General features: G+C 47.8%; 1 protein-coding gene across 4 annotated transcripts in view; it reads left to right on the top strand.

Moving 5' to 3' along the window:
- MTURN (maturin, neural progenitor differentiation regulator homolog) overlaps window positions 1-6,354 on the top strand; it is a 28,953-nt gene extending 22,599 nt beyond the window's left edge. The window contains exons 3-5 of one of the 4 annotated variants that reach the window (XR_012010736.1): window positions 969-2,724; window positions 2,898-2,959; window positions 5,882-6,354. Coding sequence is in view for 1 of the 4 variants with exons in the window: in XM_072783613.1 (XP_072639714.1) it covers window positions 969-1,079 (111 nt within the window). In the remaining 3 variants the exon portion in view is untranslated. Of the gene's footprint in view, window positions 1-968 lie in introns of all 4 variants that reach the window. The other 3 variants (XR_012010734.1, XR_012010735.1, XM_072783613.1) reach the window with 3 other exon arrangements.
- Window positions 6,355-25,687: the final 19,333 nt, after the last annotated feature.

Genomic DNA, 25,687 nt, shown 5'->3' with positions numbered 1-25,687 from the left:
AGAGCATTTGGAAAATACAAAAAGAAAGGAAAAAATTTACCCATCACCACACTAAGACAGTACTCTTAAAATTTGGATGTATTTGATGGAAGTCTTTTTTTCTATGCACTTGTATATAAATTTTAAGAAATCTGTTATCGTGGTAAAGATGCAGTTTTTAACCATGCTCTCTTTACAGGTATGAGCATGTTTTTATATCGTTACTAAAAATACTATCTTAAGTAGGTATATAAGATCCCATCTAACAGATGCACTGTAATTTAACCAAAAAATTAAACATTTCAGTGGTTTTCACATTTTTCTATGTGTGTTATAAATACTAGCAGCACATGGTTTTAGGGAAGAAAATCTAGAGGGTAGATTTTTGATGTATTGATGGAACAGTCAGCATTGTTCATTGTACTACTGCTGACATCCCAGATGTGTGTGTGTGTGTGTGTGTGTGCATGTGCACGTGTGCACGTGTGCGCGCCCACAGATACTATATTATTGTACATTGGTGATGTGTGGTTCCATGTTTTGATACTTAAAAGTAGAGAGTCTCCAGGCTCCTCAAAAAAACCTGACCCTTTGGGCACTGATCCATTGAACGATTGACATTTCATCCAATATGTTTATAAAAATAGTTGTAGGGATGGTTGACTCCAGTGGGAAATCCATAGCTGCTGTGCTAAGTCCTGCTGCTGAATTTAGGAACGCCTGGGTAGCTCAGCGGTTGAGCATCTTCCTTGGGCTCAGGATGTGATCCTCAGGATTTCCTGCATGGAGCATGCTTCTGCCTCTGCCTATGTCTTTGCCTCTCTCTGTGTCTCTCATGGATAAATAAATTAAAAATCTTAAAACAAACAAACAAACAAAAAAACAAAAAACAAAAAAAGTGCTGCTGAATTTGAATCAGATGACTTTGGTCACCTTCCTGCCCGTGGGCCTTTTGGCACTCATGGCTGGTTCTCTTCTCTCTCCTCCAGTTACTGGGGCTTCCGGATGCAGATGATGATGCATTTGAAGAGTACAGTGCAGACGTGGAAGAGGAGGAGCCAGAGGCGGACCACCCCCAAATGGGGGTCAGTCAGCAGTAACCTTGCAAGGGCTCCCGTCTGAGAAGGAGAGTGAACCCCTTGGTACCTGAGGTGGGGTCGCGTGCTCCTGGGTTAGCATTTTGCATTAGCACTTCGAAACAGGACATCTGACTCCCAGCATCCAAATTAGAACTAAGTACCTTTTTATTGACCACAAAATATCTGGGATGAGCTTTGCTCAGAAGTGACCTGAATTTTACTCCCGTTTCAGTGGGTTTCTATGGGGTTGTCTCGGTAGCCTTTGCCATTTTGAATTTAGAGTCCCATTTTGTGGCTGACTGTTCTCTCTTGAGCTTGTGTCGGAGAACTACCATTCGCTGACTCGAATGTAGAGAACTCTGAATGTATTAAGGATATGTTTTGAGTCCTCACAGGTGACATTGTGGAGGGAAAGCATGACAGAGAAGAAATGCAGTCTGCACTTTTTACGTACTTTTTAAGTGTCCGTAAGTGAAGGAATTTGCTTATGAAGCATGGGTTTTAATATCTAGTCATTAAACTGCACAAGTGCAAATACAAGGGCAGGAAAGGATAATCACTTAGCTTTGGATGAAGAGGGGAAGAGAGGCAGAGAAGCCTTTGTCGAAGTGTCCTGCCGTTACTGAGTTACCTGGATAGATAGCAACTGGTTCATGGTTAGTAGAAACATTACTTGCATGTTCGGTTATTTTAAAACATGCTAATTCCAAAGCCACTTTTACAATCCAAGAGTGGAAAATATAAATGGGGTGACATAAATTATTGATTTCTTTAAAATGTTTATAAACCGTCCCACATATGAAATGAAACATTTACGTTCTCTCTTTATAACCAGATGGCAACTTGTTAAATCATGAAAACATTCAGAATCCAAGTGCCACTTAAACTTTGAAGCCATAGATAAATTTAATGGGGAAATAAACCAGGATAAAATTTTTTAAGAATATGATGGAATCCTTCTTTACTTTCTTAATTTGTCTTTTGTTCCTAAAAAAAAAAAAAAAAAAAAAAAAAAAGTGGTCAAGAAAAGGATCCCCCACTGTATAATTTATTGAAAGAATTGTCGTCAAGTGCTTCGAGGGATCTAACTGTGGTGAATTTTTAAAGCGATATGAAAGTGGAAATTTTTCAGCCGTGGGTTAGCTTGGTTCAAAGGGGGAAGTTTCAGTGATCCAAAAAAACTAAGACAACTCACAGAAACAGCTACTTAATAATTGGAAACACTGCTGTCATCACTTAGCCAACAAATACTTCTAGGGAAATCCTTTGTAATGCTAACATGAAATTATTTAAAGTGTTCATTTTCTTGGACCCTTCTGGATCTCTCAGAGCAGAATGCCTCCTTCATAACCCTTGACTAAATGTAGCATCTGGGGTGGGAATGTTTTTAATGTGCATACACACGTTAGGTTATCATAGTTTGGGACTTAAAAAAAAAACAGCAGCAGCAGAGAGCACAGTGTTTCTGGGAGTCTTGTGTATCTTCTAGGCATATCAGTATTAACCTGATTATCTCACCATTCTCTGTCTAATTGATTGGTGCCATGAAGAGCTCGGCTGCTTGCGGTGAAACAGCGTCCTGCAGTTTTAAGTCATGGGCTAACACAATACGGTCGTTTCCATCCATGCTTCAGTACCACGTTTTTCTTTTCTTGGAACAACCCAGGTGAATTTCAAGCAAAAATGACTTTGCTTCCCAGTAGCCCATTCCCACAGCAGACCTCGGTGTCCCATCCAGTGGGGTGAGCACCCGGCCCCGGGTGCTTGAGCGCAGGTTCAAGGTGCGCTGTGTTCTGTAGCTGGCACTCAAGTTTGGTAACCTCTGCTTTAACACAATAGGCCGAAAGAATGACCTCCTGCCACTGAAATGAAGAAGCTTGACTAGCTTGCTCCGTTTGAAGGTAACCTGGAATTTTATACATAGAGGCTGAAAAGCTAGATTTACGTGTGTTTGCAAATGGAACGGATGTTGGTATAAAACGTGTTTTATGAAAAAAGTGTGTAGGCTTTGACCAAATGCATTTGGGCGTATTATCATGTTCACGTTCTGCTCGTAAAACCTGAACTGAGATCCACTCAGCCTTTCGGTGGGCGGAGGAGAGATCTCGTCTGTGTTCTGTCCCAGGGGTGAGGATCACGGTACTGTATGTTACTCATTTTCATGGCAAAAATCCCAGAAGGCATTAGCGAATGGAGCCGTTTCCTCTAAAACTTCCTTTTTATTCTGATCGGGCGCCTCCCCGCCAGCACCTGCTGCCACACGGGCCCGTGCACACGCTCACGCCCACCTGGCCCGTGTTCCGTGCGGGGTCATGTGTGCGGTCAGAGCCGCCTGGTGCCGAGCTCTCCGGGTCGGCAGCGTTGTTATGCAAGCGGTGCCCTGGCTTGACAGGTCCCTGACTTTCACAGACACATAAACCCTTACGAAGAAGGCCGGGTGGCGCCGTGGGAGGAGTTAGGAGAGAGACCTGGGTTCTAGGCCTGGCTCTGCCGGGGACCGTGTGACCCTGGGCAAGTCCCCTAACTCGCCTGAAACAACAGGTGTCAGCCCTTCTTGCTTTAACCACTGTCATTCCACAGTTGCCCTGTGATGTGTGTGTGTACGCAGAGCAACTCGAGCAAAGTTTCGTCAAGGAAACTTTATTTAGGGAAATAAGAACTAGATTTGGAATCTTGCTGAGATGCTGTCCTGAGGACGCTGGCCACAGGGCTGCCTTAGAATATGTTTCTGTTCATCCGTGAGTGTCCAGACCCCCTGGAGCCTGAGGGGCTGATGGCTTCCCATTCCTTAGACGAGGACAAGGTCAGGCGTCAGATACAGAAACGTGCCCCAGATGTGCAGGCTGTGTCTGCGGAAGGCAGGGCTTTTCCCTGGGCCCTGGCAGACTGTGGCTTTGGAAGTAGAGTAAGTTTTAACATAACCAGGAGGGGAGAATTTGCATGCAGAGCTGGGAGAAAGGGAAAGAGCAGTACTTGGACTTTTTTGCCATGTCATCCAGTAGAGAGGAAGAAAAGTGAGAGAGAAAGAGAGATTGTGTGTGCGTGAGCGTGTGAGCGTGTGCGCGTTGGGGGGATTGACGGCCTGTTGATCACTGTGGGCCAGCTGTGAAGTCCTGCCTGTGATAACCTTACGAAATCTTGAGATCCAGGCTTTGAGTGAATCAGAGACGTTTTTCCTACGGTGGCCTAGTCACTGTCTCTGCCTGACAGTCATCCTGAGCACACTTTGCACCCTTCAGGGAACCGGAGGATGAGTTAGGGAGCCGGGGTGGGAGGTGAGACCCCACACGATGCCTGCCCCCACCCAGGTTCAGTTACGCCCACATCTCCCAGACTCATAGCAGCACATAGGACTTTGGTTTGTTTGTTTGTTTGTTTTTAAATATGACTCGAATATGCAAAGTCTCTTATTTAGGAATTCTCCTTGTGTCCAGTGCCAGAATTAGCTTTCCAGGGTCCTTAAGTGAAAAATCTCTCTCCTCTCGTAGCTACCGTCATTTTTCATGGACAAATGGAAACCTTTTCTCTAGCACAACTACATCTCTAGATATTGTGTCTGTCTCATAAGAGCACAAAGTGTATGGACCTAGGGGAGCTGCGCTTCCAGAGCATCGTCGGAACTTATGTTTTAGAAACCTACCTTGCATATTAAAATTCACAAGTTGGGAAATTGGTATGAACAAATCTGATTTCCCACGGTTCGAGAGGCACATTAGGAATAGGCAGGACTTAATCTGGGGTGGGAGGAAAGGAATAAGGGAGAAGGGGAGAGTTAGGGTCTAATTCTTTTAAAAAAAGAGAAAAAAAAGCTAGAAGACAGGTATCACGTAAGGTACAGGAGAACTGTTTTCGTGGCTATCCCACTAGGAGGTGGCTTTGCTCACAGGGACTGCCTGCATGTTGAGAGGCAAGACCCATGTCGGGGATGACTTTGTGGCTTTACGGATACCCCGCAGCCAAGGAGACAGCATGTGTCCTGCAAATCTGGTGGAGGTTTCCTCGGTAAACCAGCTGCCAGCCAGAGAAGCCCGTCTTCCCAAAGTGCTAACACACCTGTGGGCTCCAGTCACCTTGGGCAGCCCGTGAGCCAGATGTGACCCACATGTGCTTGCTCTCAGCGTGGAGGAGGCCGTGGGTCAGGAATGCCCCCCCCCCCCGCCCCAGGCCTGGAGAGCAGAGCCCACCTACCCCACGGTGCTTCAGGTTGTAGAAAGAACACAATTAAAACGGCAGCGGATCGCAGATCCCTCTTCCCTATAGCGAGTGTTAACCCCAAAGAGGTGCCACTGCCTATTACTCAGTCTTCAGATTACCAGAGAAGCCTAACGTTTTTTTTTGTTTTTTGTTTTTTGTTTTTTAATGAAACACTAATCCTCTTCCACAAAGATCCAGTTAGTTCTCTCGGTTTGGGGACACCAGGTATGACATGATAGGCTGAAGTCCTTTGGATTTTACACAGAATACCGAAAACTTGCCAGGATGCCAGTAGCCTCTGGTGTTCATGGCAACGTGGTGTCCATGGTAAAATAGCTATACTCACATTCCCCTGGGATTAAGTTGTTAAATAATATGTTGTCTCTGATATTTTTATTTAAATTTGTATTACCAAAATAGAGGGCCCATGAGCATCACCTGTTAGAAACCTCGTTTAAAGCACCGTGTGGCTGGATAGACCCGGGCAGTTGAAAGCGTGCGCCAAGCCACATAAAAATAAACAATTTACTGAGAACTGTATTCCAGTTATTCAGTATCGAGAAAGCAGATAGTCTGTTCTCTGTCAAACTGCCTTTCCCTGTTGTTTTCTTTTGTTTTCGTTTCTGAAGGGTCGTTTTTTTACTCTGAGTACCTTCTGATAGCCAGGCGGGTAAAGACACAGCAGTACTGTGTACACACGTCACCTCTTCAGAGGAGAAGGCAAATGATCAATTCTAGGGAAAATCGGAAACGATCCGTGAGCCAGTCTTCATCTGTGTGTGAGAGCAGAGCTTAGCCATCTACGGGAGAAACAAAATCAAGGAACGGTTTTGGGGTTCTTTTTCCTTAGGCAAAAATGTTTCATGCAGGGTGTGTATGTTTTCTTTGCCTTTATATTTCCTTTCCTAGAAATCTCTTGTAAATGACAAAACTGTGAAATGGGTTGCCAAAAAATTGTTGCCCTTTGTTTTAGATGCCACAAGCAGTGTAAATCCCAAACGGAACCCTGTCCAATCTGCTCCTTCCTCCCTCCCCAGAGAGCGAGGATCTCATCCACCAATGTAATTACCATACGCTTGCTATTAAAGAGCCTTCCAAACTATGGTGATGTTTGCCTCTTTTTTCCCCACCCTCCACAGTGTTTGGTCGAGAGGTCACCTCACACGACGCAAACGAGGGACAGAGAATGAGGACCACCAGCCAGCATTGTGGTTGCCACAATGGGGCCGGGGAGTGGGGGGATGTTTGCAGGAACCACTGACATGATTCAAATGTTAGCAGTGGATGTGTTTTGAGGCTTTAATATATCTGTTCCGGTGTGGCTGGTGGGTAGTGATTTTCCAGTCTTCCTTGAAACTAGTACTTGAAGTGTGTATACGAGGACCCTATTTTTTTCTATCATAGCGAAGTACCACGTGTACTTTGTGACACCAGTTAGAAACCTGAGGTCACTCTGTGACAACATGATGCTGTTTCCCCACGGCTCTCCTCCCAGTGATTGTTATTTAGTAAACAGTGGCATCCAAGGAGTAAATCAGAAGTCGGTGGTAAGTCCCATTATTTGATTAAGAGCAGTGGAGGTTGCCTTAACAGACACAGCAGAGAGGCGTACGTGTGCGTGTTAGATAACTTCACTGCTGGTTCTCTGGGACACGGCTGTTGTCAAGACACTGCTCCTGGGCCGTGGGCTGTGTGCAAGCATTCCAAGCCTCGCTCAGGCTTCAGCACGGTGGTGGCAGGATCTTCCCCAGACAAAGCCTTTCTTCTGGGGGAGTTTCTTTGTCACTGTTATTTGATCTCTTGCGCAGATCACCTTTTTAAAATGTAGCCTGGCTCCTTTATCTAAGTGCAGGGGCTCGTGTTAGAAAGACCCACGTTTTCCCCTTTGCGGTGAATCATTCTGCAATCGGTTGGCTGGGAGAAGAGGTTCTAGGCCAGTCTCCTCCCTGACCAGCATATCTCCCCGTCCCCTACCTTTGTTCCCTCATCTGTAAAAATAAGAGTATGGACTCACTTCCAAGTTCCCTCCAGGCACTAGCCTTGTGGGAATGTATCTGGTGTTGGCTAGTGGGGCTAGGGAGGGCGGGAAGCAAAGTTTATAGGGAAAATGCTGTCTCGTGGAACCAGGGCTGGGCAGCCAACATTGGCAAAACGGTGTTTCTCTGATTTTGAGCCATCTTCCCTAGGATCCCTTTTAGAGATAAAAACCCCAGCCAAAATAGTGCGTGTGTGTTAGCCCAAATGCTGACATCCTAGAGTACTTTCTCCTGCCTTCCCTTTGTGATCAATGATACGGAAGAAGGAGCTACCATAAAATAGGAAGATTTGTGGTGTTTTGCTTGGGGATATAACAAGCAGTCTCATTTCTTTTAGAAACGAATCTCCTTTCCACAGGAAAGTCAGGTCAGGTGGGACACTTCATTGTTTTTTAATGTGCATTGTGGACGTCAATGGGTTGAAGTCAAACGGAGTAAACAAAACTAAATCCACTACGCAGTGCTTGGACTCTGCACCGGGACTGGAGCAAGCAGGCTTGTGCCTGTATGGGAGGGGGAGGGGGGTGAGTGGGGGAGGGGGAAGCTGGCACATAGTTTTGCCTGGTGCCCTGCTGAATTGGGGTGAGCGAACATTCCTTTCCCTTTGGCAGGCCTGGCCATCTGTTACTTTGGAAACTCAAGAAATGCATCCTGAAATAGCTGGCAGTGTGCTTTTCCTCTTAGATCCATAGTAGGAAAGTAACTTTGAAATACTGTCTATCTCTGACCCACCTTTTTTCCCCTTTTGGAGCAAAAAACATTGACATTTGTAAAAAATCTGGGCAAGCTGTAGTTAGGCAGCCTAAGAATGAGGTAGGCATTTCCTATTAGGTAACACTTAAAGGAGCAGAGACATTTTCTCCTCCTTATTTTCTAGGAAAATGTGGCAAGCGCACAGATGGAGAAACCGGCCAGTCAAATTGAGTTGGTCCTTTGGGATGCTTTTTAATTGGAAGCCTCTAGAGGTCAGCACTGCATAAAGAAGGGCTTTCTAGTTCTGGGTCACCCAGGTGCCCACTTCTTGGTGCAGCGTTTGGGAGAGGGGGACCAGCAGACCCCCCCAGCATGGGGAAGGAGGCATGAACAGCTCAGCTGTGCACGGGAGAGGATGGCGTAGGGTCCTTTCCTTCATACAAAATCCTAACATTTGTCTTGGGTTGTTTTTTTTCCTCTTTCTCATCCATCTTTCTCTACATCTCCCACACCCTGGTATGCACACACTGTCAGCTCAATAAACACGACTTATTGACCAATCGATGAAGCCTGGCATTTAGCTCACTCGGAGGAGGGCTGGGGAGATGCCAGAGAGGAGCTAGACGGCACACTGCGTATTGCTTTGAGCAGGGGGGAGGCCCCTCTGTTCCCAGGCAGGCTGGGCCTTTCTCAGTATTAGCCAGCGGGCTTTGCCAAGCCCTGAAGCTTCCAATCAAGCATCAGGATGGCATGGGCAGTGTTGGGACCCCAGATTTCTGCTTGGAACCCACATCGGGTGCCCGGAGGCTCCCACACCAGGGCTGGGTGGGGAAGCACTTGAGTATCTTAGGAGATCTGGCTAGAACTGGGGTTGTTGGGAGCCGCTAAAAGCTGGTGGGACGGTCCTGGGGGTGGGGCGCTCCAGGGCACGAGATGCAGTGACAGTGTGCTGTGTGCAGTGGTGGCTCAGGCTGCACACACCACGGTAGGCCAGTGGCTCCCAGCGGTGCCCTGGGACACCTAGCGTGACAAGGAACAGGGAAGCCTTTGCTCCTCCACCCCCCTCTCCTGCTCAGGGTTTTATTGTTCCTGCAATAAAGGAACAATACTGCGTTTGGCCTAACTCACCCCAGGCAGCGTTGACAGCTGTCCTTTGCTGGGTGATCTGACTGAGCCTGGGACCCACTGACTGAAAAGGGATGGTGGTGGAAGGGACAATTAACATGTCGCAAGTACAAGGGAAGCCTGACTCCCCCCAGAAACATCTTAACCCTTAGCAGCTTCAACATTCTCACTGCTACCATTAGGTTTTGACAGTGACGTTTCTTTGACCCTGGTAAGTGTGGACAAGGCCCAAGGTCCCCTGATGCCTGGTGTTGGTTGTATTCTGTGCAAGTATGGAACAGCCTGACGACTCCGTAGTCGTCTTGTCGTGAAGCCCACGGTGCTGAGTGAAAACGTCCCAGCTGTGTTTGCCGTTACGTACAAAAATCTGCTTTAACAAATGTTTATAAAATCCCCCTCTAAGTATCAGGCACTGTACTAAATTCCTTTTAACTAACTCCTCATATCCTTCCAACATAAGGTATATGTTACGATTGATAGTCCCGTCCCCTTTTACAGATGAGGAAACTGAGGCACTCAGAAGTTACTTAGAGCTAGTAAGTACTGGGGCTGAGATGTAAACCCAGGCAGTTTGGCTTCCGGGCCCTTTTATTATTATTTTTTAAGATTCTATTTATTTATTCATGAGAGACACAGAGAGGGGCAGAGACACAGGCAGAGGGAGAAGCAGGCTCCATGCAGGGAGCTCGATGTGGGACTCGATCCCAGGATCCCCAGCATCACACCCTGGGCTGAAAGCACACGCTCAACCACTGAGTCACCAGGCGTCCCCTGAGCCCTTTTAATCACTCTGCACTGAATAGTGTCATCGGCATTGGTCTCACCGTGAAGGAAACTTCTGGCTCTTTCTGTTCAGCATGACAGAGGTCCTGCCCTTACACTCCATGCCGTGGACGCTATTCGCTGCCTGTGTCTGTGCACAGGACAGACTAAAGAAAGTTTCTTCGGGTCTTTGCCTTGCCCGGGATCAGGCTGGCCACGCCAAGTGGATTGGGATGAAAACTGGAATGTTCTTTCCAGTATCCACATACTTGCAAAGATTTGAAAGTGATTGAAAGAACTGGAGCAACAGTTCTTCAGTTTCAATGATTGCTGAGATCATTTAGTGCCTGCTAGAATAAGAGAATCTCCAGGCAGGGGCGAGGCTGTGGGAACAGCCAGTATGCCCCTTCTTCTGTACCCTTCTTCCTAGGTCTCACCCCCTGAACAGCCCTTTAGGAGGCCATCACAGACTCTTCTGATAGCAGAAGAGGCTATTTCAGACTCGTGGGCATGCAGGACCTTTTGCCCCATCTTACCCTGCAATAGCCAGGGGCCCAAATCACTCTGGAGTCAGGCCAGGGCCTGAGAGCAGGAATGCTCACCTCGTCCACTCCTATCTGATGCCGGAGGATGGGGTCACCACCACACCCTGGAGACTGGAGGCTCATGTATCTCCCTGAGTCATCCCAACACCCTACCAGCCCACCCTCCAGCCCTTGCCTCTCCCCCAACCCCGCCAAGGCGGCAGCGCACACCTCCATCAACCCCCTGTCACTGCTGCTTGTCTTAGCACAGCTTCTCGAAGAAGGAATGCCCAGCAGTCAAGGAGCACATTTCAAAGGCAAAGTCAATTGGCTTTGAAGCTCATCTGCTTGTTTAGATAACCTCTGCCATGGTTTCCTCCGCTAACGTGGAGAAAGAGGAGCCGGCCAGGTCATAGGCCGTAAGAAATGTTGGTGCCCCAGCTCTGCTTTCCTTGGTTCTGAGATCACAGGTGTTATCACATAGATCCCTCGTGACTGGGACCCTGTGGCCTTGGCGCACCAGCGTGAGTGAATGGGTGAGTGGCCGCAGGGAAAGCATGTTCTACCCCGGGAGGAGTGCTTTTCCATTTTCCAAACGATGCACAGATGAAAGGAAGGAGCGCAGAAAAAGTGAGTCCCTTTAGGGGCGCCCGGGTGGTTCTCAGATTCTGCTCAGGTTGTGATCTCAGGGTCATGGGATTCAGACCCACATCGGGCTCTACACTCACTAGACATTCTCTCTCTCTCTCTCTCTCTCCCCCTCTGCCCCTCCCCTTGCTTGCACTTGCTCCCCCTCCCCCATAAATAAATAAATCTTAAAACAACAACAGCAACAATCCTTTAAATATATCAATTCTCCAAGGAACACAAAGCTGCACAGGTTTGGAAAGAGAAGGACACAGTGTCACAGGGTAGCAAAGCCAAGTTGGTTTTCTGGATCTGGCTCTGCCTTCCCATATGGCCTCGGTCTTTGAAATCTATATTTCTTCTGCTTAGAAGTGTTAAGGGCCACTTCGAGCCTTGGGCTGCAAGGGCAATCAAAATACAAACTGTTGTGAAGAATCAGCTTTAAAATGGGTCTGGGAAGTGTCAGAGTTCACCAGTTTCTGGCTCCAGTATTCCCTGTTATCGGAAGTGTGAATCTAAGAACCAGCAAGGACGTGAGCCACAGCCTCACCCCAAATCTCACTCTGGGATAGGATCTTTCTCTTTCTTTCTTTCTTTTTTCTTTTTTTCTTTCTTTCTTTCTTTCTTTCTTTCTTTCTTTCTTTCTTTCTTTCTTTTTTTCTTTTTCTTTTTCTTTTTTTCTTTCTTTCATTTTATTTATTTATTCATGAGAAACAGAGAGAGAGGCAGAGACACAGCCAGAGGGAGAAGCAGGCTCCCTGCAGGGAGCCCCATGTGGGACTCGATCCCAGGATCCTGGGATCACGACCTGAGCTGAAGGCAGACGCTCGACCACTGAGCCACCCAGGTGCCCCCTGGGGTAGGATTTCAAGTTGAATACACCCTTCCTCCAGTGAGGCTAGCGTGGGCTGTGTGGGGGTCGGCCTCTGCCCCCACCCCACTCCGCTGCCCCCCACCCCGGCCTGACATTGAGCACCTTGTAACTTACAGTCCACCTACCCTTGACATGGGGATATACTTTTATATTTACATTCTTCACTAGACACACTATGTCTTCAGAAGCATGTCCTCTGGATTTGCAAGTGGCCTTAGCTCAAACTGGACTCCGAGGAAGAGCCCTGTAGGAAGCACGCCTGCTGGCAGCCCGCGCCAGTTCCCAGCTGGCTTGTGCGGTGGTGGTCACACCGGTGCTCTGGCTGAGGACCTGGGCTATACTTCATGATAGAGCTAAAGTCCCACTCTCTTCTGACGTCCCCTTGCTTCAAAGACTCTTTCTGACCCTGGCCAGCTCCTAAATGACTCCTGCAGCCGCTCACAGGAAGGGCCACGCAGGATGATAGGACCGGTTTGGGGTAAAGCTCTTTGCTGTGCTGGACACATGAACCGGTGCTCGGCTCAGGGTGGGGGAAGCATCATCACACCCAGCCCGCCAGCTTTTGAAAAAGATCTCTTCTCCAGGGCAGCCCGCATGGCTCAGCGGTTTAGCGCCTGCCTTCAGCCCAGGCAGGGCCTGATCCTGGAGCCTGGGATCGAGTCCCACATTGGGCTCCCTGCATGGAGCCTGTGTCTCTGCCTCTCTCTCTCTCTCTCTCTCTCTGTGTGTGTCTCTCATGAATAGCTAAAATCTTTAAAAAAAAAAAAAAAAGTAAAAGAAAAGAAAAAGATCTCTTCTCCAAAAGCAAGCCCAAAATGTCATCGCACTCGGTGATGAACTCATCAAACACCTCCAGGTCGCTTGCTCTCTTGGGACCTGGGGCCAGCCCTCCGCTTAACGCAGGAGAGCCTATACCCCCCGCGGTGCCCTGCCAACCTTGCTCTGACCCCCTGCTCTTCGGCTCTGGAAGCGCACAAGCAAAACTGGCCCCGGGCCCTGGAAAACCTCGTTCGGGAGCCAGAGCTGGTGAGCCCGCGTGGGGTCGTGACGACACAGCCGCCGGAGCGGGTGCAGGTGCCCTGCCGGCCGCGCGGATCCATCCCCCCGGGCCGGGCGCCTGCTGCTCAGGGAGGGCGGTCCAGATGTGCAGCGGGGCAGGGCAGCTGCCGGGAAACACAATGACCTCGGTCTCTTGGTCTGTCATCGAGACAATGGCACTCTTGTAAATCCTCCAGAAATGGAACTTCTCCTCTGGCGCCGCAGGGCGCTGTGCTCTGGAGCAGTGATGTCATAAGGAGGCAGAAACTAGGGAATTCATGGTCTGGGGCGGGGTGACTAATCCTGTTTCCCCACCTCTGCACATGGACTGATGTCACCCCTTTCTCCCCAAACCACACCAGCCTGGGGGGAGGGGAGAATCACGACTGCAGACAAATTCTCATTTCTCTGACTCTTCTGGCGCTTGCTGTGGGGATTCCCAGTCCTTCTGAGGTTCCTCCCAAATATTCTGGGCTGTTCCTCGGGATGTCTCGTGTAGGGTTCGCAAGCTCCTCTTCAGTGGCACCCAGTGTTCTTTGGGCTTTAACGCACAGCCGTTTCTGCTAATGCTGCAGAGCTTCTAAGTGGTGCCTGGGTCGCCGGGGCCCAGGGACGGGTCCAGGTCTGTCCACCGAAAGTGTCCACCTGTGCCCACCGCCTGCCATCGTTGGCCGCCAGTACGAGGTGGTGAGGCCCTGCGTGTGTGGTCCAGGGTGCGCTCTGGTGACAGCTGGCTTTCAGTTTTCATTTGTCTTTTAATCCGGCCACTCACTAGAGGACCTCGAGTCCAAAATGTTAGATGTTCTGCGTGATGGGCTGAGAATAACCTTTCGCCCACTCTTTCCCAAGGTCACCAGTTTGTGAGCCTGACACGTTTCCTGTGGGTTCAGCCCAAAGAGGCTTGTCAGCCCCTCCTGGAACAGGCTCCTGGCAGGTCTACCTGCCATACCGGTCCTTCCCCCCATTTTTTGTCCAGAAATGACAGAAGCTGGAACTTTCCATCCTCCTGAAATAGGTTGGGTAAGTCCCTGGGGTGACCCCCACAGTGCTGGGTTGGGGTGGGTTAGCCAGGACCAGAAGGCTCAAGGTCCTGGGTGGTTTGAAGTCTTCTTTCTCATATAGGAAGTACTTTACTGAAGACACACACGTCAGGTGCCCCCACACTGTAAAAGCTCTGATGCTGGGAGTGGACCATTAAAAAGTGATTTCTTGGGCAGCCCCCGTGGCGCAGCGGTTTAGTGCCGCCTGCAGCCTGGGGTATGATCCTAGAGACCCGGGATCGAGTCCCACGTCGGGCTCCCTGCTTCTCCCTCTGCCTGTATCTCTGCCTCTGTGTGTGTGTGTGTCTCTATGAGTAAATAAATAAAATCTTAAAAAAAAAAAAGTGATTTCTTGACCCTCAACATAATAGAAGCCTGGGCCACCGATCAAAGCTGTAGATGAGGGAGTCTCCAACTTCAGGCTCTTAAGTGAGTTGCTTGGGAAAGGCGCAGGCTCGTGGACCGGCGCCCCCAGGGCCTGATGGACACAGACAGCTGCGCATCTGCAAGTACCCCAGGTGGTGCTGTCTCAGGTGGTCTGTGGACCACACTTTGAAGAGCCCTGGCCTCCAGGCTAGGAATCATTCACTGTGTTGACAGGGAGCCAAGATTCACTGTGCAGTTCCTGTGTGCCAGGTGCTGGGCAAAGCACCTTCATGGTCCTAATACATCTTATGCCATGAAGAGAAAATCCTTACAGAGATGCCAGTTTTGTCTCCATTAAAATCTCATGACTTGGAGGAAAAAAGTCACTTCTCTAAGCTCACATGGTGGCAGAACCAGGAATAGAAGCCAGTTCTGTCTGACTGCAAAGCCTTAGTCTCTTGTCACAAGGCGTCATGCTGCTCCTGTGGCATTTGGGGAACAATAATGGGCAGAGGCCAAGTTGTGTTTGGCAACAGTGCTTTATTACAGCTAAAAACCATTACACTGCCCTCAGTACAGCTGTCAGCCCCACAGCAAAGAAATGAGAGTATTGTGAAGAGACCAGCGAGCTTAAGAATCAGAGGAGCACCCCCCTGAAATTCACTTTCCGTGATCTAAATGTGTCATAAGGCTGGCCAGCCGAAGAAAACCCTTCCCAGGAGAGGACAGACGGCAGGAGACTTCATGATCTAAGTATGACCTTATCTTCTTATTTCTTTGTGTACGTATTTATTGCCCATCAGCCCCACTGGATAACAAGCTACCTGAGGGCAGAGGTGTTCTCCATTGTATCCCCCGTGCTTAACACAGTCCTGGCATGGAAGAGGCTCTCATGAAACCTTTGTGGAATGAACGAATGAATGAATGAATGAGGTATAGGAAGAAGAAAGAAATGCTTCCCTTTCTTTCAGGAGCCTGGAGAGACTGCTTTGCTCTCAGATTGACCTGCTCGCCCTCGTTCGTGTGCGGAATGGCAAGCTTGGAAGTACACAGCCCTCAAGACAGAAGCTTCAGGGCCCTGCCTTTGCCCCTACATCTCAAGGGAAACCGTTTGTGTTCAAGAGTTGGGAATGTTGTTGGTAAATCTCCAAAACTCCCGCATTTTACCACGGAATGGGAACAGGAGTCGGTGGGTGTCAAGGTCTCTGTGCCCCCAACCCCATGATCCCTGAATGACCCTTCAAGGAAGTGTCACCAGTAGATGGGAAAGTCATAAAATAGATGTGGCCCTGGACACATCCTGGTGGGAAAGCGAGACTATAACGCTGTGGCCCCTCCTGCTCTCTGCACGGTTTCTAACCTAGGATAGAAGCTACCCAAGGTGCACTGCTTTCTGGTGCTCTCCAAGGCTGCCTGCCTATACACCATCTCCAAGAAGCCTCAGAACTTGCCCCATTCCCGCAGGACAGCCTGAGAGCAGAAAAAGGCCCCATGTGCCTCCTAGGCAGTGGTGAGAAGTTGGTATGCCACTGCTCTGTCAAAGTGTCTAAATCATTAAATTCAAGGAGATTGAAATCATATCATGTATCTTTTCCAGCCGCAATGGTATGAAACTGGAAATCAATCAGAAGAAAAAAATCTGGAAAGAACATGATGTCTTAATCACTTCAGGCTGCTATAACAGAATACCATAGACTGAGTGGCTGATAAAAAAGTTCTCATAGCTCTAGAGGTCCAAGATCAAGGCACCAGGAGATGCAATGTCCAGTGAGGATCTGCTTCCTGGTTCGTGTGTCCTCACATGACAGAAAGGTTGAGGGAGCTCTCTGGAGTCTCTTCTGTAAGGGCGCTAATCCCATTCATGAGGGCTCTGCTCTCATGACCTAATCACCTTCCAAAGGCTTCACCTCCAAATACCATCACGTTGGAGATGAGGTCTCTACAGATGAGTTTCAAGGGAACATGCTCAGTTTACAGCATAAAGTCACCGAGATTTCCGCATCTAGAGTAACATACGTGGAGCTCCCCCCATTGCCTGTTCTCAGAGTCATAGGAATCCTGGAACTCTAGGGCTTCTTTTTCCAACTCTTTCTTTAAAAAAAAAAAAAGTCTTCCAGAAGTACTCACCAGCTTCCATCAGACCACACAATTTTATGATCACCAAGGAGGTTGGGGTGGGGTGGGGGGGTCCCTGAATGCCTCACAGGGCTGCTCCAGCAGACCTGACTACTGATTCTATGAAAGCTGTTGGCAAAAATGGCCTTTGAGATTCAGTGTCCTCGAACCTTATTCGTTTCTTGCTACCATTTTTCTTTTCCCGTCACCTAATTCCAGTCGGTTCCTCCTTTCCTACTCCTTCCACCTCCTTTATCATCACTGCGCTGACATTCTTCCCCTCACGGGCCTGCCTTTCTCTCTCATGACCCTTTAAGCAGGCTTTGGCTACCAGGTATAGGTTGCCAAACTAGAGACTTGACCCCTGTGCTTCAGAGCCCACAAAAGATTGAGTGGTGTTTCCCTACTCTTTCCAAAGACGGGAACGGGGATTTTGACTTGGGAGAGCTGGAGTCGAGCTCTGATACCTTCTCAAAGCCAGGCCACCGGGTGGCACAGCTGAGTTCTCACTGGGACCAAGTTCCACCTGCAGTATTCCAGCAGCATCTGCCTTGACCTCCAAGAGCCCCGAGCCATGGTCATGTGTGCACATCTGGAACCACTGTTCAAGAGGATCTGTGGGTCTGAGGTGATTCAAGAATCAGGGTCCTTTACTTGCCAAACAAAACCCCTAAGCTGCCCTGTTTCTCTGCAACAGTCATAGCAGCCATTTCAGGAGGGGTCTCCTGGGGGCTGGTGGGTGACAGCCCCAGGCTGTGGGGTCCTCTGCCCAGATCATCTCTCCCACCACGCCTGCCACTGGCCCTGGGCGGAACGCATAAATGGTGCGGATGCCGTGAAGGCCGCCAGCCAGTGGAAGCCCTGTGAAGGACTTCTATTTATAGGGAAGGCATTCCTCCGGCACTCGGGCACCCTCCGGCCTGCTGAGAAGTCAGGCTGACAGATACCAAAGGGCAGGCCTGCAAACCTCCTCTGCCAAAGAAAGGCGTTGATCTGCCACAAACAATGGTAGGGTGGCCTTGGCATGATGTCAGAGGAGTTGACAGCAGCTGCCTATGCATTCCCACTCTGTGTTTGCAGCTGACCTTTGCCAGATACAGAGTAGTCTTGGATTTGGATTTTGGAGAATGAATCGCACCCAAAGCCAAGGATGGTCTAGCTCCAGTTGGCTTAACTAAGAAAATGGCAGTAAGCCATGGGTTGCTATTTCTGGCTGCCTATGTCTTTAGGGGCAACGTGATTGCTAAATGTGGGAGGACGGGTAGCCAGGGCCAGCGCAGGGCAATAGGCACAGTGGTCAGCCAGGGAGCCCAGGAGCCACCCCAAGGGCCTTCCTGGAGGGAGCTGTAGCATACAGTGGGGCTGTTTCTGGTAGAAACAGAAAAGACCACACCTCCACAAGTGAGTGAGACTCATGTCCCTGTGCAGCCTTCAGGTTATCATTCATCCTATTAACCTTGACCATCCCTGAGAAGCAGGCTAACCCACCCGGTGGTTGAGAATGTTCACTTTTAAGAAATAGAGCCAAGCTCATGTCCAGCCCAGCCACTTACTAGTGGTGAGACTTCAAGCCAATTAATTTATTTTCTTCAGTCCTCAGATTTTCCATTAGTTATTTGGGATAAATAACCCATAGAAAAACAAACCAAGGATACAGAGAGGCAATTCACTGAAGAAAAACTCCAAGGGGCCAATAAATACATGGAAATGTATTCAAGCTCTGGTTATCAGGAAAGTTAAGTAAGTTAAGGCAAGATCTCATTCTTGGAAATTCTTAAAAAGATTGATAATGTCCAGCACTGGCACAGAGGCACTGTCACATGCCGGTGGTGGGAATGTAAACCACATTACAGGATCATTTGTCAGTCTCTCCCAAATGTTTTATGTGCAAATCCTTTGACTTCACAGCCCCACTTCTAGGAATCTAGCCTGAAGAAATAATTGCGCATATGGATATGGATATGGATGTTCATTATGGTATTGCTTGTTATAGTCTCTTTTTAAAACAGGAAAGAAATGATCTGTTTGTCAGTAGCAGGAAGGTCGTAAGTCCCGGGCAGGTGAGTGCAGGTAGCCCTGTAGGTTCTGATATAGAAACCGTTTGAATATACGTGGTGAGAGGATGAGGACATCAAGACGGAGAAAGATGTTCGCTTTTTACTCTTTTTACTGAAATCTAGATTTTTGCATCTTTTACAATATGCATTGTCAGATCATCGCTGTTCACTCTAGAGTGGTCAGAGCAAGACTTTTGCAATGGGCGGACTGCAGTACAGCAGAGCTCTGAGGAAGAGTTTGAAAGCAGGGGTTCAGATCCGAGCATGTGAAATCTCAGATGCCTCTTAGACATCCCAGGAGAGATGCTGAGTGGGCAATTAGCTAGAGACCGATGTGGGGTTAGGGGATCCCATTCAAGGAGGAGACCCCCTGGCATTATGGGCACGATGGAGAGGAGTTCCATCACCAAAAGAGGGTGGGCGCTCAGAGCCAACCGTAGTGGGCACCCAAGCCCTGGATTCTGGTGCCCTTGGCGTGAGTTGAGTTCCGCTATGCTCTTAAACACTTGCCGTGTTTCCATCGCTTCTTCCCACCCATTGGCATCGTTGGCACCTTATGAAAGGCTCCCTCCATCTTATTGCTCTGCTTCCTGCTTTTCCTTTGAACCTATACCTCAGTCTGTCTGAACTCTTTCAATCTCTTCAGTCCCCAGATTTGCCTTCACTTGACATCCTATCTTTTGCTCCTCCAGCTCCAAGCTTTGTGACTGCAGGGAAGCCCTTCCCACTCTTCCCACTGAGTAACTCCTCCTGTTGCTCTTACCGACCGTGGTCAAGATCCAGCCCAGGCATGGCCCAGACCCCTTACTCAGATGTCAACATTTGCATGCTTTTTTTTTTTTTTTTTGCAGTTACTCATTGTATTCCCCAAAAGCAGCCTTATTATTATTATTAATAATAATATTATTATTAACACCATCATTTTTATTATTATCCCAGCCATCTTGACAGATGAGAAAATTGAAGTTTATTTTTTTAAAGATTTTATTTCTTTATTTGAGAGAGCATGAGTGGGAGGAGGGGCAGAGGGAGAGGGAGAAGCAGATTCCTCACTGAGCAGGAAGCCTGATGTGGGGTTCGATCCAGGGACCCTGAGATCATGACCTGAGCCAAAGGCAGATGCATAACTAACTGAGCCACCCAGGTGCCCTGAAAATTGAAGTGTGAAGAGGGAAAATAACCTGCCCAAATCCACCCAAATGAGATGTGTCTTAACATTCTATTGCTGGGTGACAAATGGCCACAAACTCAGCAACATACAACAGTGCACATGGACTATTTCATGGTTTTAGTGCTTCTGGTACTTGGGTGCATCTTAGCTGGGTGCTCTGCTTCAGGGTGTCTCAGGTGCTGCAATCAGAGTGTCAGCCAGGGCTAGGGTTTCATCCGAAAGCTCAACTGGGCAAGGATCTGCGTTGAAGATTCTCAGCAGTTGTTGACAAAATTCAGTTCCCTTGAGCTATGGGTCTGAAGACCTCAAATTCTTGCCAGCTGTTGGCAGGAGGCTGCTCTCCTCCGCTCGTCACCGTGGGGGCCTGTGTGATGTGGCCACTTCCTTCATCAGGGTGTGAGCCAAGAAAACAACAGATAGAGTCTGCTAGCAGGACAGAGCCTATAATCTTTATAACCTAATCTCAGAAGGGGCATCCCGACATCTTTGCTGTATCCTGTTGCCTGGAAGAAAGCTGCTAGGCCTGCCCACGCTCAAGGGGAGGGACCGTGGCAGGAGCGGGATCGCTGGGGAACTTCTGAGTCAGGCTGCCACAGGAAGTAACATCTGAGCTTTCAGCTCAGATCTGTGAACCTCCAATGTTTGGGTTCTTCTTCCTCTGCATGGCTGGATCCTCACAGTTGTTCCCTGCTGTGGCATGAACAAAAAAGTAAAGGTAACATCACTTTCCCTGTGTGACTCCCTCAACTAAAAACTCTTAGCCAGTGTTACTGAGTAACCTGATTTTAATAAGCAAGAAGGGGAGTTTCAAATTAACATACGTATCCACAACAAAGTGTGATTCAAAGCTGAGTAGCTAACGTGGTGCAGAGAGGAGCACATGGTGCCATGTTATAAAGGTGGCTGATACAACTATTGGCCCTTTCCAAGCCACTCCTGAACCCGCAGACCACTGGCAAATAATCTTCATAGGCCCAACCCAACAAATTGCCCTTTTTATGAAACGCTGACACTCTGGAGAGGGAGGCGGGTCAGAGGAGCAGGAGAAAACCAGCCATGACATCGTCACCCCAACCTTCTCTATGAACCATCCTCTTCCAAGCTGCTCAGGTGGGCACAGACTTCAGTCTGGGTGATGAACCAACAATCCTGATTGGCAGCATGTCCTGTGGTGACAGCTGGGAGGGATGGTTAGTGTCTGCCCTCTCTGCCCATTCCCCCCACCAACACCGCCGCTCCCTGGAAACTTCTGATGGGGACCGTTTCCAGCACAGAGGCTTCTTGGCAGCCCATGTGACTGTCTCACATTCCTCTGCTCCCATGCCTGTTTCTCAGGCCGCTGCTGGATGAGGCTCTCTCCCCACTGCCCCCACCTGCTAGAATGGTCACTTGGTTTCCATGACCCCCATTCATCCCCACATCTGGGACAGTCTGTCTCTAGCTTGTCTCACATGGGCTATTTAATTAATAATGATTTATTAAGAACTCACTACAGAAGCACCTGGCTGGCTTGGTCGGTAAAGCATGCAACTCTTGATCTTGGAGTCATGAGTTCAAGCCCATCATTGGGCATAGAGATTTCTTAAAAAACAAAAAAAACAAAAAAAAAAAAAAAAAAGAGAGAAAAAAAAAGAAAGAAAAGAAAAGAAAAAGAACTCCCTATAGGTGGATATTCTTCTAGGTACTGATAAAAAGATATTCCCTATATGTGGACATACATACACCTCTATGAGGTAGAGGCTAAGAGCCCCACTTACAGGTCAGATCCTGCCATTTAGTGGCAGTGGGCTCCACTTTGGCAGGTTACTTAAACTTTCTGAGCCCCAATTTCATCTTCTGTAACGGAGAGATCATTATTCCTACCTTGTAAGACTGGGGTGAGAATTCAGGGAGATGATTTGTGTACAGCACTTAGTACTGTGCCAAGCACCTAATAAATATTTAACAGTACTTCTGTGTGATCAGCGCAGGACAGACCATTAGCAGCAATTTCCCACCCATGCCAACCTGGAGGTCCATGAAGACCGGGACCATATCTTTTGACTTCAAAGCTACGGCCTCGATACCTAGCACGACACCCGGCACAGGGTAAGGGCCTCCTAAACATTTGTGGGACAGGTTAATAAATGAATAAGTAATACTGCAGTTAATGACAAAATATTTATCCAGTTCAACTTTCCAGGGAGCCCGAAGATCTCCCAATGTTGCCTAATTCCGTTTCAAAGTCCACCTTGGATGATAAGCAGCAAGTTTGGCCACCTAAGCAGCTGACCAAGGTCTAAAGGAGTAAGTAGACGGGGACTCAGATTCAGACTCTCAGCTCATGACTCCCACGTACCGAGTGTGCTGACATCATCTTCCCACCTGATTTAGCAAATAAGGAAAAGCCCTTCTGAATGGGGACTTTCTAATTTGTTGTGACCGTGAGTCATGTTGAAAGAAACCAATCCGTCCCGGGCTTGGTGCTGAGCGATGGTGGGGCACAAGGAGCTGCCTTCTACTTGTCGGTCCGAGAGTATGGTCTGCACGTCCCTGCAGAGTTCACCCAGTTCCCCTGTGGGTTGTTTTCCTGCATGGTAAGGTTATCTGCTCAAGCATGACCAGCAGCCATACTTGGAGATTGAGAACAAATCTCAGTATCAGGTGATCTGGCTTCTCTTGCCAGCCAGCTGCACCAGCTGGGTGACCTTGGACACATTTACTTAATGTCTTTGCATTTTCATTTTCTCCTCTGAAAAGGAGGGCAAGTCACACCTTATAAGGATTTCACGATATGATGTAAGACAAAAAGGGCCCTGCATAGGTCCTAAAGCATGCTTGTGGCATTGAGATCTGAATGCAGGGCCAGCATCAATCGCCCCATGTGGTGACAGGCCTGGGAAAAATCTCCTAGTCCCCTGAATCTCCCCCAGAGCTGGCCTGATTTCCACTGGTACTTGGGGTGAGGTGGTGATTTTCAAGATTTATTTCAGAACAGAACCCTTTTGTCCAGCAAACGTAACATGGGATGGAACTGAAATATATGAAGCTAATGACGGGGAGTCACCTGTCAGAGCAGAGCTGGGGACAGCCTGGATCTTTGCCTCTGATCTATCCCTTGAGATTCTGAGGCAGCCTCCCACGTGTCTCCCAGAGCCCCCAAGCTTCCCAGAATTTGGTTTGAAAACGACTGCACCAAAGTATTTTACATGGCCCCTGTTGAACTACTAGTCATATCGACACATTATTATAATACAAATGCTAACTATTATATTATTCTTATACTGTATTGCTGACATTTACCGCGGTGGTTCGCAAACTTCAGCTTGCGTCAGAATCACCTGGAAATCTTATTAAAACACAGATTATTGGGCCCCACACCCAGAGTTTCTGATTCAGTTCCTTTGAGGTGGCACTGAGAATTTGCAATTCTAACAAATTCCTAGGGATGCTGATGCTGGAGTCTGGGGACAACACTTGGAGAACCTACTGACTTAACGTGCACTTTCTATGGGACAGGCACTACACTGGGCACTTTACTTGGGTAGTGTTACTTCATGCTCCTGAGAACACTGTGAGGTAGGGATTGTGCCATTGAGAACCCTTATTTACAGATGAGGAAATGAAGGCTTAGAGAATCTAAATAATTTGCTCAAGGTCTGCAGGTATTGAGTGGAAGATTCCAGTCCAGGTGTGATTCCAAAGTCCTTGCTCTTCACCATAGCATTAAAATGAAAATGTGTTATGTGGAGGGGATGGGCATACTTATTGCCATATACTTATTTTCATTCATTGAACTGATATAAATGAGTTAATGAAGTCAACAGGCTCTGAGAGGAAGGATTCCAGCATAGTGTGAGGTTTCATGGAGAGCAGAAAAACGAGACAAAATGGGGATGTTTGAAGAACAGACCACAGTTTACTGACGTCTGCCTATTTGGGGCACCTGGGAAGCCACCCAACTTCTCAGGATACCCTGGAGATATTTGACCAAGTGAAGCAGTACTTGTGACAAAGGATAGAAAACAAATTTTACTTGATTGTTGATTGATCGATTACTTCATTTACTTACAAAAATTTACTAAATATTCTGGGTGCTATTTGGTGATGGGGGTTACTACGGGAAGTAAAATAGGCATGGTCCATGATTCTCAGGACTACAGTACACTCAATCTTATTACATCTAGTAACAATTTTACCCAAGTCTTGAAATTTTAAAATTCAGCTTTGGCCACATGATTCTTTTTTTGTCTCAGCCCTTTGGTTCTGACTCTTCCAAGTCTTATTATCTTATATTATTCACTCTGTCTGTTGACCTAGTGACTAATTTCCAATCTGATTCATGCAGTTCAACCCAGTTCTGACATCATGATCTCAAAAGTCTTCTCAATGGATCTTTTTAAAAATTCTTGATTATGGACAGGATTTGGCTGGTATTTGGTAATTGGTAACTTGCAAATATGACTAATAGGTGGAGGATTTTTAATTGGTCTGCTCTTGTGTTCTTATTCATTACTGTTAATTATCCAATGTGTCTGATTTGCCAAGTGGATGCTTAATGAATGGCCTAATACTGGAGCTGGAACCATAGCCAGGTCCAAGAGACCATGGTCCTGGGAGGCAGGTTCATGCAGTTCTCCATTCTGTTACATAGGACCCTTCCTTTTAGAGGTTTGACGAGGCCACATCCCATCCTGGAGATAACGTAACACTGTTTGATTGAAAGGAAATGAGGCAGCCCCGATGGCCCAGCGGTTTGGCGCCGCCTTCAGCCCAGGGTGTAATCCTGGAGACCCGGGATCGAGTCCCACATCGGGCTCCCTGCATGGAGCCTGCTTCTCCCTCTGCCTGTGTCTCTCCCTCTCTCTCTTTCTGTGTCTCTCATGAATGAATAAATAAAATCTTAAAAAAAAAAAAAAGAAAGAAAGAAAGGAAATGTCCCCTGCACCTTGGGCCCCACTCACATGCTCTGTTGAAAACTAATTTGGGGAGATGCTCTGTGTTACCTGTTCCAATTTGGATTTGCTCACTCCGGCGAAGTCATGACCTATAAAAAAAGTAATAGTATAAGTAGTCCTCACAGCTGGCATGTCAAATTTCAAAGGATCATGTGAAAGAAAAAAAATTACAAGGGAAGAAAGGAATGCTAGGAAAGAAAGCTAGTAAAAGATTCATGATTGATGCGAAACACGGTTTTCACTGTGAGCTCAAGAAAACCTAGAGCCACAATTTCCGGCTCTCTAATCTGTAGATTGGTTGCATTAGAAACAAAACTAAATGTAAGCTTCAAAGTAAGGAGTCAGCATTCAGGGCAGGCTTATGGACCGTTAGTTTTGAACACATGGCCGTGGCTGGTCTTCTAGAGATGGCCCAGACAAAGTTTTTGAAACTGTGTTTCAAATTGCTAGCTGGCCCATGGGGCCCATGGAAGGAAATAGGTGTTTTCAGGAAGAAAAAAAATGAACAGAGAATAATGAGAAGAAGCAGCCCACATAGTCAGTTCTTTTGGTTAATGTAAAATATCACTCACCGATCCTAGCAGACCCAGTAGTAATTATTCTTGTTTGGATGTTTCCAGTGGAAAGGTATCCAGTTTGTAAAAAGCCTTGGTAGTTGTGTCATGAAGGGCACTACTTGCATTTTGGCACAAAATTAGCCTGGCCCACATGCCCCCATCCTGCCTCCTTACGTCCTGCTCTGTCCTGGATTTTGGCAGGGCACCCCTCCAGCATGACGTTCGGCCTCAGCCCCATCCCCGGGTTGCCTAGCCAGGCCCACATCACAGTAGGGGGGCAACAGAGGATGAGGGTGAGGAGTTGGCATCACTGAGTATTTAAGAGCTCAAATTCTAAAGCCAGAAAGATGTCGATTCAAATCTCCAATCTGCCTCTTACTATGTGACCCTGGGCCTCAGGTTCCTAATTAGTCTTGATAATAACATGAACTGATTATAAAGATTTGATAAAAGAGTATACAGTAAGAGTTTATTTAGTTCAGTGCATGGCACATGATATATAATCAGCAGTTG

This window comes from Canis lupus, chromosome 18 (genome assembly GCF_048164855.1).
Source record: "Canis lupus baileyi chromosome 18, mCanLup2.hap1, whole genome shotgun sequence".
Lineage (NCBI taxonomy): Eukaryota > Metazoa > Chordata > Mammalia > Carnivora > Canidae > Canis > Canis lupus.
Note: the sequence above shows the minus strand (reverse complement) of the source record. Positions and strands in the feature narration are given on the sequence as shown.